The 19121-nt window shown below is 43.9% G+C and overlaps 1 protein-coding gene across 2 annotated transcripts in view; it reads left to right on the plus strand.

Moving 5' to 3' along the window:
- itsn2b (intersectin 2b) overlaps positions 1-17940 on the plus strand; it is a 30086-nt gene extending 12146 nt beyond the window's left edge. For both annotated transcript variants that reach the window (XM_079292245.1, XM_079292246.1), the window contains exons 10-40: positions 57-194; positions 331-419; positions 1172-1434; positions 1556-1705; positions 1871-2011; positions 2144-2231; positions 2496-2635; positions 3566-3726; positions 3835-4664; positions 4783-4904; positions 4992-5246; positions 5380-5576; positions 6854-6909; positions 7165-7331; positions 7673-7703; positions 7796-7917; positions 8372-8468; positions 8588-8782; positions 11469-11590; positions 11771-11877; positions 12070-12253; positions 12593-12691; positions 12860-12943; positions 13081-13164; positions 13346-13408; positions 13823-13972; positions 14459-14577; positions 14697-14779; positions 14889-14972; positions 15269-15442; positions 15793-17940. In XM_079292245.1, coding sequence (XP_079148371.1) covers positions 57-194; positions 331-419; positions 1172-1434; positions 1556-1705; positions 1871-2011; positions 2144-2231; positions 2496-2635; positions 3566-3726; positions 3835-4664; positions 4783-4904; positions 4992-5246; positions 5380-5576; positions 6854-6909; positions 7165-7331; positions 7673-7703; positions 7796-7917; positions 8372-8468; positions 8588-8782; positions 11469-11590; positions 11771-11877; positions 12070-12253; positions 12593-12691; positions 12860-12943; positions 13081-13164; positions 13346-13408; positions 13823-13972; positions 14459-14577; positions 14697-14779; positions 14889-14972; positions 15269-15442; positions 15793-15941 — 4744 coding nt within the window. In that variant the 3' untranslated portion in view covers positions 15942-17940. The remainder of the gene's footprint in view (positions 1-56; positions 195-330; positions 420-1171; positions 1435-1555; positions 1706-1870; positions 2012-2143; positions 2232-2495; positions 2636-3565; positions 3727-3834; positions 4665-4782; positions 4905-4991; positions 5247-5379; positions 5577-6853; positions 6910-7164; positions 7332-7672; positions 7704-7795; positions 7918-8371; positions 8469-8587; positions 8783-11468; positions 11591-11770; positions 11878-12069; positions 12254-12592; positions 12692-12859; positions 12944-13080; positions 13165-13345; positions 13409-13822; positions 13973-14458; positions 14578-14696; positions 14780-14888; positions 14973-15268; positions 15443-15792) is intronic.
- Positions 17941-19121: the final 1181 nt, after the last annotated feature.

Below are 19121 nucleotides of genomic sequence, written 5' to 3' on the forward strand. Positions count from 1 at the left end.
TGTGAGTCTGAAATCACGTCTAAACCTCGCACCTCGGACTTGCAACCCTCCCACAGGACTTTAGCTGATGTGGACAAGGACGGGAAACTGAAAGCTGAGGAGTTCATACTGGCAATGCATCTTGTGGACATGGCAAAAATTGGACAACCACTGCCGCTAACTCTGCCAACTGAACTGGTACCACCTTTGCAAAGGTATGTGCACACATATGGTGCAATTTCACCAAAACATTGCAAATGCCCTGTAGAGTATAAGTGTATTTAAGTGCATTAAACATGGACGACATTAATGTGTATGTTTATTTAATATTTTGATTATGTTCTCTTCCAGGGGTGCAGTGAATGGATCCAGCTCTTCTCTATATGCTGCTCTGACTGATGACTTGGACATAGAACCTCCACAGAAAGCCAAAGCAAACAGTCAGTCCTCACACGACCAACCCGAAACACAGTGTAGCCTTGCTGCATAATGTTCAGTCTCCAATGCTCAGAGAATGCAAGGCAGCAACAATACCTAGTAGCCAGATAAGATCACTCGGTATGATCAATGGCTATGGCTGTCAAACTCACTGGTTATTTTTGCACTCATACTGGTGAGTCAGAATTTAACAGTATAAGCACACAGACTTTGCTGTGACATACACAGAGGCCGCTTGCCTGAACTGTAGCCAGTCAAAGTGTAGGGCAGCACACTTTGGTGTTGGGTTTGTACACACTATCGTCTTACACACAGTCACAAGTTGTACCAGCTAAAGTTAAATCTTATGTAAAGTGTTTTTAAATATAAAGTTCACAGCTAAATGCTATTTTTAAATCCTTAAATATCATCGTAATGTATATTGATATGTTTATTCATGTTTCATGTCCATTATCCTCTTTTCCAAACACACAAGCTCAAAAAAGTCATTAATTAATAATTTGTGAAATGAATCTTTAACACATTTTTGAGATAATGTCTGACATTGGCCATTTTAATACGTTAAAATAGAGTTGATTGGGGTTTATTCAAAACATGTGCTGAAACGTAATAAAGATAAAAGTACGTTCTCTAGGTTCATTATTCATTACGATCAAGTCAGCATTTAGATTTTGATTTGACTGCTTACTCCCAATCTTCATAGAAAGTGCACCAACCCTGACTTCATCAAAGCTTTGTATTTGTCTTTATTCAGTGTCGTTCGAGGATAAATTCAAAGCCAACCTGGAGCGAGGAAATGCAGAGCTGGAGAAAAGACGTCTGACGCTGCTTGATGCGGAGAGGAGGGAGAGTGAGCGACGCGCTCAGAAGCAGAAAGAGGAGCGAGAGAAGAGAGAGAGGGAGGCTCGGGAGGTCGAGGAGAGGAGGAGGAGAGAGGAGGAGAGGAGGCTGGAGCGACAGAAAGAGCTGGCGAGGCAGAAAGAAGAAGAGCGACTGAGAGAGATAGAGAGAAAAGAGGTGAGGGACTGTAGAGTCTGTATTTACAAGTGTGACTTTTTGTAGGAATGCTCCCACGTTCATTGTTCCCAGCAGAGAGTCGCTTCCATACACTTCAGTGTCCTGTGTGGGTTCATTCCAGGCTGCACAGCGGGAGCTTGAGCGTCAGAGGAAGGAGGAGTGGGAGAGGAGGCGGCGAGGGGAGCTCAAGATAAAGAAGGACCAGGACCAGGATGATATCATCAGATTGAAAGCTAAGAAACAGAGTCTTGAGATGGAGCTGGAGGCTGTGGTGAGTCATAGAGAGACATAGTAGTTTTGTTTCAGGGCAACTTATCACAAGAATGTAGACACACTGTGGTCATGCACTGTTTGCCTCAGTTTGTCCAGCTGTGTCTAATTCATCGTGAACACTTTAAGGAGAGTTTAAGTTTCTGTCATCCTCTCTCTACCTCAGGGTAACAAGCACCGTCAGATCTCAGACCGACTGCGTGACTTTCAGAACAAAAAGAAACATCAGAAGACGGAGCTGGATCTGACCAATCAAAGGAAAGAGACTCGCCAGCAGGACATTAACAACCTGCAGAAACAGCTAGAGGTGTGTGTGTGTGTGTGTGTGTGTGTCTCCTCTGTTTTTTTGTTGAGAGAGAATGCAAAAATGTTTTCCCAAATATTTCCCCCCCGATGATGCATTTCTTGTTGCTTCTGATGCATATATCGTCTTGGTCAGGAGTTCCAGAGGATGTTGTCCCAGCTGACTCCGGAGCAGAAGAGACTGACTGAGAAACTCCGAAACATGTCTGTGAATAACTTGCCTGGTTAGTATTGATGATGAAATGACAGAGCTCATGAACAACAACATATTACAGCAGCACTGATGGATGTTTGATTAAAAAAATAAACACATTGATGGGTGAATTGTGTATATCGCAGTAAATTCACAATATACTGAAGTGAAAAGCATAGAAATATTCGTATTGCTCATATTACTGTATATGCAGAATTTGCGAAACCGATCAATGAGAATGTAACTGAAGAGATTTTCACTTTCGCTTGTTTGACTGTATTTCATCGGTTTGTAGTGTCGACCAGGTCCACCCTGAAGGTGGTCGTGACAGAGAAAAAAGGGACCTGTCTGAAACTACGAGAGCAGCTGGAAGCCCTGGAGAAAGAGACCGCCGCCAAACTGTCTGAGATGGACGAGTACAGCAGAGATGTGCAGGTAGGAGTTCAATACATAATAACGTTAGTAGAGCAGCTGAACATGGCATCAGACTCGTTGTTTGATAAGTACCTGTACATGTTAGTACAGTATGTGCACAGAAGTGTGTTTCTTAAATTACATGAAATGAACAGTGTGTTGCTGGTAATATGAAGCTTTAATAAAGAACTGGTTGTTTTCATTACAAACCAAACTAACTCCATCTTTATATGTTGTTTGCCTGGTTTCATAGCACTTGTCCATTTTGTGCCTTTAACTTGTATTATATACATGTTACATACTATATATCACATACTTACCACTGCAGCTTGATGCCTCTTTCCTCTACTTCAATCATTCTCCTTTCCACCATAACCTCCTTTCCTACCTTCTGATACTGATTTCATCCCTTTGTTGAACTGACCTCTCTTCCCTTCCTCTCTATCTTCTTTTGTTTTTCCCCGTGCTGGATGCCTTTCCTCTTTTCTTCCTTCCTCCCTCTTCTCTCTCACCCATCTCTAATCCCTCTTACCCAACTTCACAGTATGTGGGTGATGAGGACTCAATGCTTCAGGCTGTCTTCTGTCTGCTGGCCTGCCTTCGTAACCTCTTCGACCTACTAAAGGTTTTGTTGCTTTAGGTGTCTTTGTTGTTCTTGTCTCTTTTCTGCTCTCTTCTATTGTTGATTGTTCTGCTCATATTTCTCCATACTTTTGACATATTATGTCCGTGCTGTTTTGGCCTTTTTTTTTAAATCTCTCTTTGTCTTACATCCTTCCAAAAATGTCTCCATGTTACGGCAGCTATGTATGTGCATGCTATGTGTTTGTGCATGCTGTGTGCTGTGTGTTCAGTCTTTATCTCGTTGTGGCTGTCTAGTCATCTTATTCTTTAATAAAGTCTCATGTCTTTCACTCGAGTAAAGGTGTGTTTTTTTTGTGTGTGCATAAGGACATGAGAGAAAGCCAGAGAAAACAGCAGGCAGCACTTGAGAATCTACGGAGCATCAAAGAGGACAAGCGGCGTGAGCTGAGTCGAAGGAAGGAGGAGGAAGAGCAGAGGAAGAGGAGAGAAGAGGAGAGGAAAAAACAGGAGGAGGAGGAAGCTCAGAGGTATTCTCGACCAACTATAAATTGTCCATTCAAAATTTAAACTTTAAAAAATAACATTTTTACCTTGATGTACAAACTTTTAAGATAATGTTTGCTTCCCACTCACAGGCTTATTAAGATCGAAAAAGAGCGGCAGTGGCAGGAGAAGCTCAGGAAGGATGAAGAGGCGCGTCAGAGGAGGCTTCAGGAGGAGAAAGAGACCAAACAGAGGGAGGAGGCGGAGAGAGAGAAACAGGCTCTCATCCAGGCCGCCAAGGAGCAGGTTGAACGAGAACTCAGAGCAAAGGATGAGGCAGAGCAAAAGAGAAGAGAGATGGAGGAGAGGAAGAAAAGAGAAGAGGAGGAGAGGAAGAAAAGAGAAGAGGAGGAGCGACGGAAGCAAGCAGAGAGAAGAAGGCAGGATGAGGAGAGGAGACAGCTGGATGAGGAGAGGAGGCAGCTAGAGGAAGAGAGGAGGAAACTTGAGGAAGAGAGGAGGAACGAGGAGAAGAGACGGAAAGAAGAAGAGGAGCGCCGCAAGAGGGAGGAAGAGAGGAAGAGGTTAGAGGAGGAGCGGAGAGAGGAGGAGCGCAGAAGAGAAAAGGAGGAAGAGGAGAGGAGGAGACAAAGGGCGGCCGTAGCCGCCGTTCGAGATGGAGAGGAGAGGAGAAAGCAAGAGGAGGAGATGAAGAAGAGGGAAGAGGAGGAGAGGAGAAAGAGGGATGAAGATAGGAGGAAGCTTCAGCAGGACGAGGATAGGAGGAAGCGTGAGGAGGAAAGAAAGAGGGTGGAGGAGAGGAAGAGAAAAGAAGAGGAAGAGGAGAGGAGGAAAGCAGAGGAGGTGAGAAAGAGAAAGGAGGAGGCAGCTCGTCAGCAGCAGCAGCCGCTGAGTGGAGTAGGGAAGGTGGATATTCAGAGTAAACTGACGGCTCTGCTGAGAGGACTGGAGGAGAGGAAAGGTAAGACGGACGTTTCTTTACTTTTCTACACTTCTCTGTAGTCTCTTCCTGTCTCCAGTGTTTATCAAAACACTTTTGAAGCTCAACTCACGTTATTATGTCTGATATGCTGCTTTAGGTGGGCAACCCAGGGCCACACAGCACAGGAAGTCAGCAGCCCTCACATCCTTCAAAGCTCTCTACCCGTTCACTGCCCGAAACAATGAAGAGCTCAACTTCACTGCAGACGATGTGATCGAGGTAAGCTTGAAACTGAAAGTTAACTAAAGATACAACTGCAACAGCAAAGAGGGAATGTTGTCTTCCTCCAACTCTCCCGTCTGTCAGGTTGATGAGTCGACAGAGCGGGAGGAAGGTTGGCTGTACGGCAGCCGACTGGGGAAGATGGGCTGGTTCCCAGAAAGCTACGTGGCGAGAGTGGCCCCTTCAGACACAGCTAACAATGCTGCTGCTGCTGCTCCTAAAATGGCGCTCCAGTCACAGCTTTCCAATGCACTCGAGGCTGTCAAGGCAGCAGGCACAAAATCTGCCTTCACGCCAACACACTCTCCAAACCCTGCTCCCTCTGAGACACAAGGACAGGTGAGAGGTTTAAACCGTTCTACAACGGGCCATTTTACTGCTGCACCAGCTACTGACCTAGTGTGATTATTGTCTGGACATATGCAATGCTCAAATACTCACTGTACTCGTCTTTCTCTCTGTGCCCTGACAGCAGGTGGTGGGTAACCTGTTGGCCCAGGCCCTGTGTTCGTGGACAGCAAAGACAGACAACCATCTGAACTTCAATAAGGACGATGTCATTCAGGTGTTGGAGCAGCAGGAGAATTGGTGGTTTGGAGAGTTGAACAGTGAAAAGGGCTGGTTCCCCAAAACATACGTGACGCTGCTGGGAGAAGAGGAGAGTTCAGAGTAAGTCTTCGGGCACACGTATGTGTTCCCCATGATGAAGCTTGTGGGAGGACGGTGGGTTTTTCTTTTAAAGTCCTCTTGGAGCCGTTTCTAGAGACCTCACTAGCAACAGGCCACGAAGGCCAGTGATTGGTTTAGCAGGCAAAGTACTGACGTGCATTTCACTTCCACTGGTTCCCCCGCTATACTTCAGAGCTCACTTTGCATATTTTATGTGTACGCCAGTGTCGTAAAGACAACTGGATGTTATCTACGTTTGTCCCGCTGATTTTGATCACAATGTGTGGCAAACGCACATGATGCACAAATCTTCAGATTCAGGGTCACGCCGATGTCGTAATCTCCGACATCCATTGCGAATAAATTTCTATAAATCGGCTTAGAAACCATTTGAAAAGAAGTTCCTTATAACTGCAAAAGTTGCTTGAGAATCATCACGTTTTTCACAGTTTTCTGTGTGTCAAAGTAATCCAGTGATAGCGGTCTGTAAATAACTCAAGAGTTAGCTGTATCATAACTCTTTAAACATTCAAGGCCTATTCATTGTACATTGTCCCTTTATGCAACATCATAAAAAACTAAAACATGCCCATAAGCTCAGAAGCCTGAAGCACGTACCTGTCCACCGTCCATAACAACATATTTTGTGGCCGTTGGGATTTTGATTCGTCTCGGGGTAAATCGGTGAAAACATGCATCAGTCACATGGTTGTGTCAGTGACTGTCCCCAAGTCTAAAAGCTTGCTAACAATTCCAGGATGTCAGGTATTTACAGCAGAAATGACTTCTTCCCTCCTCTGTGACGAGGAATGTGCTGTGTTAAGACAGTCGCACACACTTACACATCACTCCACAGCACAGAGTTGTACGTACAGTATGATTCCAGCTGGTGTTGTATCAGACTGTTGTGGTGAAGAGGAAGCACGCTCCGACATTCACCTCCGATCAAGAGGTTTGGCTGATAACCAAAAGAATGAGATTGCAGAGTAAAACCACTGCTCCTGTGTATTGAAAGGAGCCGGTTAAAATGTGTCGAGCCTTTGAAAAGTATGAGTCTCTGGTAACCCAGCTCATACTGCAGACCCAGGCCATGCAGCAGGGTTCCATACCCCCGTCTGGTTTAGGAACGCCTCGCATCCCCCCCAGGAGGAGCTGGAGGGAGAGATGTTTTGGGTATTTCTGTGATCCAGATAGGCGTTTGAGGATGGATGAACGATTGATGATTGCAGACTGATTGCATGAATAAGTGTGGTAATGTAGTCTTTCTGTGTTTACAGCATGAAGAGCTCCCCTCCTGATGCTTCGGAGTCTAGCGACAGTCTTCAGCTTGAAGGTGCAGTAGAATATCCTCTGAAATATCTGTTTGATGTAGTTGAGTTCATAGTTTATCATCGTACATTACGTAAACCGTAATGTTAATGTTTGTCCCTTAAACCACCTAAAAATCCTCATAAAATGTTACAAAAATACAGACATATAGATTTCTTTTGTGGAGCTCAGCGTATGTTGGCAACAGGCCTTGTATCAGCTGGAGCCTTATTGAGTACATTGCTGTTCGTTTATGTTAATTAGTTCTGTTCCTTCTCAGAATACACGGCGTTGTACACCTATGACTCTCCGGAGCCGACTGATCTGACGTTTAGTGAGGGAGATGTGATCCTGGTGAGCAAGAGAGATGGAGAGTGGTGGCACGGCTCTATAGGCGACTGCACAGGCGTCTTCCCCAGCAACTACGTCAAACCTAAAGAGACCGACGTAAGAACACTCAACACCTGCCATTATATAGCGGGAAGAAACTGCATCCAGTCCATTACTCTACGACTCTGTGTGGCAGTTGGATTGCATTATATTGCAAGGGCCTCCTGATTTTCTTCACTTCCTGTATGCTTTTGTGTTGCGTTGTCCTTTTTTCGTTCCACTTTCTTTTTTATTTTTAAGCAACAAAACGGAACAAATCATGAGCTCAACATACACATCTGGTCAAATGAAACAACAAAGATTTACTTTGAATGTTGTCCCATCGTAAACACGTTTATCCTTGATAAAGACAAGTGCTTCTCAAGGTTTGTGATGATTATATAAATTGTTTTTTTCAGACATCAAGTTTATCTGCAAAGAAGAAGCCAGGTAGGGTCACCATCTTGTCGAATCTCTCGCTCTCTCTCTCGCTCTCTGAATCACATAGAAACATATATTGCATTTGTGTCTTGTGTGCGCAGAGATCGCCCAGGTGATTCGACCCCGTCCCTCTACCAGCCCTGAACAGCTGAATCTGGAAATCCCCCAGCTCATCGTCATCCTCGGCAAGAACCCCTCTGGCTGGTGGCTCGGAGAACTGCAGGTCAGTTTCAAACAGTGGGTTCTCTGTGAGTCCTTCATACTGGACAGTAGATGACCACAAACGGTCTCTGCAGTTCTTGACATTGTATATATGAGCCAACCTGTTTGGCTTGTGACCCACTAAAACAAAGCAATGTCTACTTGTGACCACTCACCTTGTGCATAGGTGTATTGATTATGACCAGTTTAGTTTTTATTAGGGTTGGGGTTAACAATTTTAGGTGGCGTGTCGAGGTCAAATAATCCAGTTATTCACACGGTTAAAAAAAGAACAATTGAAAGTGAGACTTACTTTATGAACTCTCATGGGAGAGCCGGCCTGCAGGTTGGGAACTGCACTGCACCTGAGGTTTCTGGTGGAGAACTCTATGTTCAAAGATTTGGAGATGAATGTTGACCAGCATCCCGGCTGTCTCATTAAAGCCTCATTCCCCACGTTTGTTGTCTGACTCTAGGCCCGTGGTAAAAAGCGCCAGAAGGGCTGGTTTCCCTCCTCTCATGTCAAAGTACTGGGATCTAACAGCGGCAAGTCCACGCCAGCACCCCAACCAGGTAACACACACACACACACACACTCTTTTACCAGGTGAAGGCCAGAGGTGAAGAGTAACAAAGTACACTGCATGAATATAATAATGGTGTGTTGAACTCTTCCTTTTCTTCCCTCTCAGTCTGTCAGGTGATAGCAATATACGACTACACAGCCGCCAACGGGGAAGAGTTGAGCTTCTCCAAAGGTCAGCTGATCAACGTTTTTGACAAGAACGACCATGACTGGTGGAAAGGAGAGATCAACGGGGTCACTGGTCTCGTCCCCACTAATTACGTAAAGATGACCACAGCGGATTGTGACCCCAGCCAGCAGTGTAAGTAAATCCCTCACACATAGTATCATGACTCTACATGAAAGGAAACGTGCATGTTTAAGACACAGAGATGCTCTTCTTTCATGTTGCTTCAAAGCACTATGACTAACTAATGCTTATCCTTTGGTCATCTATGCGACCCCCATCTACCATCACTGATATCTCTTCATCCACCCATCTCTTCATTTGGATATCCTTTCTTCTCGCTGACTTTCTCCTTCTACCCTGTTTTTCCCACTTTCTCCCTCCCTCTTCATTCCTCGCCTTCTGTGTCTTTCTCCTTCCAGGGTGGTAGAAAGTCCTCTTCCTCCTCCTCTTCCTTCTTCCTACTCCTGACTCCAGAGAGACCCACTATTACACACTGCTCTGAAGGGGCACAGTGTCTGGACTCCTTATCTGCTCACGTCTCCCACTGAGCTAATGCTACTGTGTGAGAGTGAACAGGTGTCTGCGTGATAGTCATGTGTTCCCTCTGACATGAATCAGGACCTGAAAAATAACTCTGCTATGACTCAATGCTGATTCTGTGAATTGTTAAAGCCTTGGTGCCTTCGGTGATTTACTCGCTCCTTGTTTGGCTTGTGAACTGATTTTGAAGTGATGCTGCGTGGATCTGAAGCAGAGGGATAGTGGGTCTCTCTGTGGCTTGTCCCACTTCCTTTCATTTGCTTCTCTTCACAAGACACTTGTTTTTTCCCTTTTATGCGTTCCGCTTCACCCTCTTCCCCCCTCCTCTTACTTTTTCCCTCTTGCTTACACAATGTTTTCCATTCTTACTCTCCAGTTTTAAGAGCTCACACAGAGCCCACTATTTGTCTCCGTCTGTCCTGAGAGACGTGTCTATATTCAGACACGATGTGCAAGTTTTGCTGTAACTTTCTAAGCGTTGTTCTTTCTACCAGCAAAGGAGAGTGCAATACGCCCCAAGCCTGTGTGTGAGAAATAATGTAAAGTCCAAATTCCAGCCCAGCACCCCTGCACTTAACTTCAAAATGCTTGAAACAAGGCATGAAGTGGCAATCTCACGATGTAAATTCATCAGAGAATTATGTTCACGAAGGAATAAAGTAACATATTTGTTTAACAAAAACCTGAGTCCAGAGCACGGCAAAAATGAAAGATCTATCTCTTCTATGACTAAATAGCTGTTTGGAGATGAAGCATTACTTTTTGCTGTAAACATTTTGGCAGGAAATGGTAAAAGCAGAAGCAGGAGACTTCGCCTTATGGCAAACTGCTTCAAAACCACAAAAACATTTCCTTCAAGGGTGATGTCACAAGCTATTGCTGCACCTTATATGAACTAAGCCTGCTATGCTGCTGCTGCTCTGAATGTTTCTGTCTGTGCAGAAAGTGAATGCATGTCTGCTCGTAGTGTTCCCCACAGTGACAATAACATGGTCGTCATTATTGTCGGGATCATAGATCCGTGAACTTTCGATCAAAAAGTGAGAAGTTTCTCATGAGAATCTGTGAGGTCCCCTGACATCAAGGAGTTACGTGAAAGATGCTACAATGCAGTTCAGATGTCTTAAGTGCACCGCCATCGAATTCACTGCGAGGATGAACCCTCATGCAAAGAAAGCAAATCGGTTTTTTCTCTCAGTTTACCACACGCTTCTCTAGGTTTGTTCAAGGCTGCGGTGGAAGTGTGTGAACCACACTGACAGAAAGCTGCATCAAGAGTTTAGCAGCTGTAAGCACAACTACATTTGTGGTACGAGATGCTACGACTAATTTTAAAGATGTGGCTAATATATTTTCTGATTTCTGAAATAAAATGTCAAATAAAGATTGGATTGAGATGACATTTAAGTGTTTTTATTATTTTTAAATGAAATATCAGCCTTCAGCTCTGCAGGGATTTTATGTGTGTGTGTTGTATGCAGTGTTTATATTGTCAACACAATACACATGAATAAGATGGAGAGATACACGATATGTGAACAACTGTTTTTGCAACCTGTACGCAGCTCGATGGAGAGTCAAACATGTGGTCATATTAGTTATCTGGACTGGATTATCCAAGAAAATCTTCCCATTTGGCAGAAGTCACTGAAAATTAGACTAAAGAAAACTAAGCTTTTTCCACATACGTCAGTGGGTGATAAGGAAAGAAAGAATTCCTCTTCCTGTTTTGGTACAAACAGATTTGATCCAGGAGAAGCTTTAGTCTGATACCAGCAACGAGAGGATAACCGTACAGAAGGACGAAGAGACAAATAGGAGAGACGGAAAACAAACTAAAATACTTTGAGATACCGAAACATAGCAATGACTTTACAGAGCAGCTTCCACTTTCTAAACCTGTGGGATGAGACCGATGGGGGGGAGAGCCAAGAGAGGTCAGTGAGGGAGCAGAAGTCAGCTAGTGGGGGACCCTCACAACAGCCGAATGGGCTCCTTGTATCCGGTAAGTGTGCATGATGATCTAGACTAGTCTTCCCGGTTTCTCTTTCCTCTTCTTCCCCTTTGTCGTCTCCGTCCTCTCTTAGAGATTCTGTAAATGTGTGCAGAGGAATGAGTCAAAAGCAGCGTCATGCTTTTTATTTTTGTCAAATGTCCAGCAGGAGGCAGTAAAGGCCGTGCTAAAGTCTTGCTGTGGTTCAAGAAGTGGCTTGGGTTTGTTGCACTGGTTGAATTTACAATAACCCCCCCACTGTTGTGTGTTCCTCCTCTCCTGCAGGGTGTGCAGACCTAAACAGCCTGGACTCGTTGAGTAGTCAGGAGAAGAGGAGACAGGGTTACATCCATGAGCTGATCGTGACTGAGGAAAGATACATGGAAGACTTGCAGATTGTTCTGGAGGTAATGGACACATATCCTGCTTATTAACTTGCATGCAAACAGAGGCACACTCTGAAAGAAGTTACATACACAGTAAATCTATCCAGTATTTCATGACGGTGAGATGTGCCAAGATGTCTTCCTGATCTCCTGATCACATACCTGACGGTCTGTGGAAATCCGAATTCTCTTTGTGTGCAGGTTTTCCAGAAGCCTATGTCGGAGTCGGGTCGGCTGAATGAGGCAGAGATGGAAATGATCTTCGTCAACTGGAAAGAACTGCTGTCCTGCAACTCTAAACTACTCAAGTAATTATCACAAGGACCGATTGTCTGACGTCTAGAAGGGACAGTTGATCTGATGGAGTGATAAAATGTTATACAAGTGCAGCTATTTGAATGTTGTGTCTGGATTCTGTCTGTCCAGAACTACAGAGCTGCTTGTGTTCATGCTTGTGTTCATGCGTGTGTGTGTGTGTGTGTGTGTGTGTGTGTATGCAGGGCACTACATGTGCGTAAGAAGATGGGTGGGGAGAACATGCCGGTGCAGATGATCGGTGACATCCTGGCCGCGGAGCTGTCCCACATGCAGCCCTACATCCGCTTCTGTTCCTGCCAGATCAACGGAGCAACGCTGCTCCAGACGCGCATCAACAGCGAGCCAAGCTTCAAGGACTTCCTCAAGGTAGGAGAGTGAGGGAGGGACTGAGTAGAGACAGGAAGTAGAGCAGGTCATAGACGCAGACGGAGGAATAATGGAGATGTGTTCAAGGACAGGAAGAGGTGAAGACAGACGGGGAGTGTTTGAATTGACCTAGAATCATTCTCGTGTAGTATTTTAGAAACCAGATCTTCTGCAGGTACATCCATGAAGATGGAAACCAGATTCTTAAAAACGTTCTGGGTTGATATTTATTGCTTCAATTGACTACATTTATCATCAACGCGGATTTGACATCCACATAAATAGCAGCAAATTTTCCCTTTGAATGTGTTTATTAACATTATCTTGTATTCTCATCAGAAAATTGCCACAGACTACAGGTGTAAAGGGATGCCGCTGTCCAGCTTCCTGCTGAAACCCATGCAGAGGATCACACGCTACCCACTGCACATCAAAAACGTAGGCCTTCATGTTCACGAGTGTGTCTGTGTTTGAACTCCTCATCAAGTGCTCAGAATACTGACCTTACTGTGTGTAATTGGAGTGTTTTTCCCTTTTTGTCTCTAATTTGTGTGTGTAATTAACGTGTGTGTGTGTGTGTGTGTGTGTGTGTGTGTGTGTGTTTAGATCCTGGAGAGCACCGTAGAGGGCCATACTGACCGAGGCCCTCTTAAAGAGGCTCTGGAGAAGGCGGAAGAACTCTGTAAACAGGTTAATTTCTTCACTGATTCTCTCATTTATGACCTCACTTGTTACTTTTATGATATTTTTGGTTTATTTTTTTCTTCTGCATTCTGTGTGGAAAAGATTTGAACGATGCTTCTGTACCGACTGTCCGTGTTCATCAGGTAAACGAGGGCGTGAGAGAGAAGGAGAACTCTGACCGACTGGAATGGATCCAGAACCACGTACAGTGTGACGGCGCTGCAGAGGTATTACACGTATTATTAATTAACTTGGTATCATCAATAATGAATCCAGTTCATTATTTATAAAACAATGAATTCAATATTATTCAATGACGTATACATTTTTATATTGAATATTCACAAGTTGGTATCAAAAGAGAGATTTCCACATTTCGTGTCTTCTAAAGTTCCTGTCTTTCAACAGCACCTGGTCTTTGACTCTCTTACCGACTGTTTGGGCCCCAGGAAGCTGCTCCATAGCGGCAAGGTGAGTAAAACGGCAGCCTTTCTGAAACTCACATTTTAGACCGAATGAGTATTTTACATGAGAGCAGGCAGACCGGGGAGTAGAGGGAGAGGATACGTGAAGCGTTACTGTGTCAGACCCTGGGTGTTGTGGTCACGTGACCCCAGATTAAAACCTTCACGATGGAGATCAGTGAGCTGGTTCAGCTGAGCAGAAGGCGGTGATGATACAGCAGCATGAATAATATTGTTGTGTAAACATTTGCTTTTTGGCTCAAAGAATAAAGGCCTTCTGATGCTGAACAGTTCACGATCGTGCCGCCATCATCACTGAGCAGTTACACAGAAGTGCAAATGTTTTTGTAATCCTTGTAGATACTGTTTAATTATCGTTGCAGTGATTATAAATAATATGATGCGTATTGTTTCTTTTCAGATGAACAAGGTAAAGAGCAACAAGGAACTCTGGGCTTTCCTCTTTAACGACTTTCTGCTTTTGACTCATGCGGCTAAACAGTTCACCTCGTCCGGGCCTGATAAACTGTTCAGCACCAAGAACAATGTACAGCTCAAGATTTACAAGCCGGTAAGAAACACACACACACACACACACTTTGGCCCAATCCTAATATCCACAGACTGTGAGGCGCGTTCCTGCTAAGTGTGCGAGGGCTCAGAGCCGTCCCACTGTCCAATCGTCAAGTGCATAAGGGCTTTTCAACAACATCATGCGCCCTTTCTGTGGGTCCGCATATTTGCAGACATTCCTGAGGGACCTGCCCGTAGTTCATAGTGAAATTGATGACGTTTAAAACGTGGTTGTAAAAAGGAAGTAATGAGTTTATCTGCTGTCCAGCCTGGATGACATGATGGTGTGTCCCATTCTTCCGTTTTATTCCATTTCGAGCCACCATGAACTCACGCACTACAGATGATGAGAGTTAATCCAGTGAGTGTTCAGCCCTGAGCGTGGAGATTGGGGCTGGGCCTCTGTGTTACGTTTTAATGTGTTCTTCTGAGGCAGTATGCCACTCTACACTGTTAATGTTGCGTAATCTTTTATTTCCTGTAGCCTGTGCTGCTAAATGAGGTTCTGGTGAAGCTGCCGGATCCTTCTAGCGACGAGCCCACCTTCCACATCTCACACATCGATAGAGTCTACATACTCAGGACCGACAACATCAATGAACGGTAGCTGCACTCACACACACACACACACACACACACACACACACACACACACACACACACACAGATGTGGTGGGTTGTATGGTGGCCTGTACGATCACTGTGTGTGTTTGTGTTTTCAGGACGGCTTGGGTTCAGAAGATCAAGGCTGCATCTGAAGAATTTATTGAAACCGAAAAGAAAAAAAGGGACAAGGCCTATCAAGGTTTGTCTCTACACTTGTCTCTACTAAGCCGTTCCTGATGGCAACCAATGAGACGATCTCGGGATTTATCAATCTGTGTCTGTGTGTGTGTGTGTGTGTGTGTTTGCAGCCCGAACTGTGAAGGCGAGTGGAATCGGCAGACTTCTTGTCACCATCTTGGAGGCCACTGAACTCAAGCCAGCCAAACCCAATGGTGAGCATGGATACACTCATGTTACAGGGTGGTCCTTACAGTTCACAATGAACTTAAAATGTTTTGGTCGAATCTGGATGTTAATCCCAGCTGCATGCTACTTCAATGTTCTTTCTTTTTCTCAACTCTCCTCCTCTTCCCTTTAATCCTCTTTTCCTGTTGCTCTTCTATCGTCTTCTGTTCCTCCTCTCTCTCTATATCATTTTCTTAATCTCTTCTTGGCTTTCTTCTCCTTTCCTCTATCTGCTTTTACTCTTCCCTTCCCTCGTCTCACCTGTCTTCATGTCCTCCTCCAGGTAAAAGTAACCCTTACTGTGAAGTGACCATGGGAGCTCAGATGTTCACGTCCAGAACGCTCAACGACACTCTGAACCCCAAGTGGAACTTCAACTGTCAGTTCCACATCAAAGACCTTTACCAGGACGTCCTCTCCATCACCATCTTTGAGAAAGACCAGTTTTCACCTGATGGTCAGTCACCTGCCAGTTTCTTCCCTTTTTCTTCTTCTTCTCCGCCCTCAGTCCGTCATTAACTCCTGCTGATTTCTCTGTAAAGCAGTAAAATTAAGTGGGATATGAAGTAAAATGACTCGCTCGGATTTCCACATTGCAAGAGGCTAAACGTTTTTTCGTTGGATTAACTTCTAAAGATGGCAGTCTAGTCCGTAACCTATATTGTATATTGTGATTCAAAAAAATCTGAAGAATATTAATGAAGAAAAATAAATTGTCCTTTGTGTTTCTGAAGCTCCACATGTACCTATCATATTTTCTGAACTCTTCTAAAACCCAATTCAAATGTTCTTTTTCGCTTATATCAGAATTTCTGGGTCGGACGGAGGTACCTGTGGCAACCATAAAGAAAGAGTTGGAAAACAAGGGACCGGTAACGCGTCGTCTTCTGCTGCACGAGGTTCCTACGGGGGAAGTGTGGGTCCGCCTTGACCTGCAGCTCTTTGCCAACAAATAGACGTAGAGGACGAACTGAAATAATAATAATTCTACCAACACATCCAAATAAGGAGATTTTCGTCCTAACCAAATAAGACGGGCTGCTTCTTGTCTTCTGAAGAAACTCGGATGGTTCCCTTCCACAAACCCAAATCAAACAAGACACCCCTGAACTGAACATGCATTACGCCTTAATATTTTAATATTAACCAGCACTAATGATACCTCTTCTGATGTCATCTGAATCTTCCAGTAGGGGATTGGCGTCTGATGTCATCTGAACACACCAGTAGGAGTCAGATTGCTCCCTTTTTTTCTGGCACAGATAGAAAAGGTAGCGCGGCTGCTGCAGCTGTCTGCATCTGCACAATATGCACTGTGTTATCTGAAGGAGGTAAAAGGAAGAACTACAGCCCGACCTCTTCAACAATGGAGACAGAGTGTGTCATGAAGCTGAATCTGGGCCTTCTGCTGTAAAAATGTAAAGCCTTCAGAAAGAGGTAGACCTGGACAAAGACAGTTTTTGAAACAAATAATCATAATATTAACAAATCAATCAAATATAACGGCTCTTATCTAGAATCTTAACAGCTCCGTATCTCAGTTACAGCAGTTGGGGTTTGAGTGATCAGTGATTGAAACACACTTTGCCAAGTCTGGTCAACCAAGGCCATTTAATGAGTTTGAGTTTTTTCTCTTAACATACAAGATCTGTATACGTTGCCTTCTTGTCACTGATGGCTTCCAGGAGACTCTGCTTTATGGCCTCCTGATCCGAAACAGCCTCTCACAGTGACATTAAGGGCATCGCAAACAGCACACGGCAGCAGGAACTCTGTCAGACAACCCGGACAAGACGTTTTTGTAAGTATCTCTGGTCTGGAGTCAGTTCACGGCTGTAGGTAGAAGAGCTCAGGATACATTGTACTGTGTTGAATCTGTGTCACTTGTAACAACTGTGTAATGTGTGTGTGTGTGTGCATGTCTTCGGAGTATAGAAGTGTAAACATTTAGTTGAGATATAGTAACATCTTCAGCTGAGGGCTCTTGATGCTGCAACTTTTTGGACTTGACTCATAAACCTCTGGCCTTTAATTCAAGTCATATTTTTAGTCTTTTAAAATCTTTCAGTTTCTAAAACCATTAGAAGTATTTAGGATGATGTTTGTCTCTGTACTATTTTTTCTTTTCTTTTTTTCTTTTGTGTGCAAAATCAGCCACGGCCAAGTAGTAGGAGTGCAAAAGGATTTAGGTGACAAAATGCCGCTGGTATGAAAAGCTGTACTGATGAACACCGTGAACTGGTTTTACAGCTGAGTCAGCTCTTCCTGCCTTATTTATGTTGCCGGTTGACGTCTTCGGCCTCGTTTCTACTCTTTTGTCGTTTCACATCCAGTTTCTTTTCTAACTCTGAGCGCGTGCTGGTGCTCTGGATATTACAAAAAAAGCTGTTGTATTTATTTCTTAACTTATGCGCGTGTGACTATCCAAAGGTTTGTAGCGGCTTCGCCTGCCGTGTCTTCTTGGATAATCGGTTGGTACACTGGGTTCGTTTTGTGTGACGTCGACTATTAAAGCTCTGTTCGTCAGACACGTGTTGACACTGTTCTGAGAGGCAACGGAACATCTTTCTCTGCGAGTTTTACTGTAAGTAGACGAGGTCACTAGTCATTTGTTAGGCCTGCTGTTTTGTACACTTGTGAACTATTCATTTGTTTTATTCAATCCACAAAACTCTGTTTTTAAGTGCTGCATTACCTTTTACGTTTTGTTGAATTTGTGGAAAATGTGCAAATAGACTGCACTACGATCCTCTTCTGTGTAGGGTGTTGAATTGTGTCTTGTTTTACTTTATGTTTTCCGCAGCGTTCTGCATTGACTGCTGCGGTGCTAACTGAGATAAAGGCCTCTAGATGGTCTGTTGGTCAACCTGGAGTCTGTAACCTGCTGTTTGTACTCACTTTGGCCTCCATGTGGCACTCTCTGAATCAGGGTTTCTTAAGTCAAATTAAAGATATTAAAAGTGAACAAACTGTGAAATTATTGGCTGGTGAAAGAAAAGTTACGTTTACACTGTAAACTTTGAGCGCACAACCTCCCGCAGCAGTACATAACTGGTGACCCCTGAACTTCAGCTTGAGACAAAACATTTATTTGATATTTAAATGCTGTATGTTAACAGGTGAGACTCAGGCTCATCTAGACATTATGTGACAGCTGATCATCTTAAACATAACACTAGCTTATCATTATGACTTAAAACAGAAGACAGGCCTTTGCTGCTGTTTTTTTTTAAGTGTAATAGTTTGTGTGGAGTGAATAACAGTAATCCTGATGCGTATTAAGTTGCCTACAATGAGGAGAAATAACATATTTAGGAGGAGACATTAAGCGCAGGAAGGACAAACATTAATTTCACCACATTCAAAGCATAAACTGTCTTGTTTTTTTTCAGGTGCATCACATATTTGAGGATATTTTAATTTTTTTATAAAATAGTCAATATTCTATTGAATATATCATACAACCATTTCAAGAATATTCAAGGAGTTTAAGATTTGAAGCAAGAATACCATTCAATGTTTTTTCACTGTTGGTGTTTCGCCACAGAGTCAGTGGAGTTCAGTGTGTCGTCGTCGGTGCAGACCAATAGGCCTCACTAAGTCCCTGTTCACCCTCCACTGACTCTGGATCCATAGGAGCAGCAGTCGTTATGTAACCACCCTGAGTGGCTTTGCGAGGGGCTGACGGCAACACACGCAGCTGCAAAAGTGAGTCGACAAAGTCAGCTGAACTCAACCTTCTGTAGCAGAGCGCTGCAGTGGGACTGTGGTGGTAACTCTGGTAACTAGTTCTTCTTGCACTTGATAAAGAACTCGTGTCACGGACGTAGATGAATCACTTAATACAACATTTCTCGTGATCACAAGGGAACAATTACTTCCAAGTCTATGATTTTACACAACTTGAAATTATTGCTCCAAATAATAATCTTCACTGATGCTGCACTAATCACAGATACAAGCCTGTACTGTAAATAAAATACTGCACTACTCTCAGAAATACTACAAGTGTAAAGACAGAATGTGCCTTTTAATGTGAAAATATGAAAGAGAGAAAGTTTGGCTCAGTTGAAATAAGGCCATGTGTTTGTGTGCTATTTAATTCAATTTTGCTTTGAGGTGGAAAGCTAAAATTG

The sequence above is a fragment of the Melanostigma gelatinosum genome (assembly GCF_949748355.1).
Source record: "Melanostigma gelatinosum genome assembly, chromosome: 2".
NCBI classification, from domain to species: Eukaryota; Metazoa; Chordata; class Actinopteri; order Perciformes; family Zoarcidae; genus Melanostigma; species Melanostigma gelatinosum.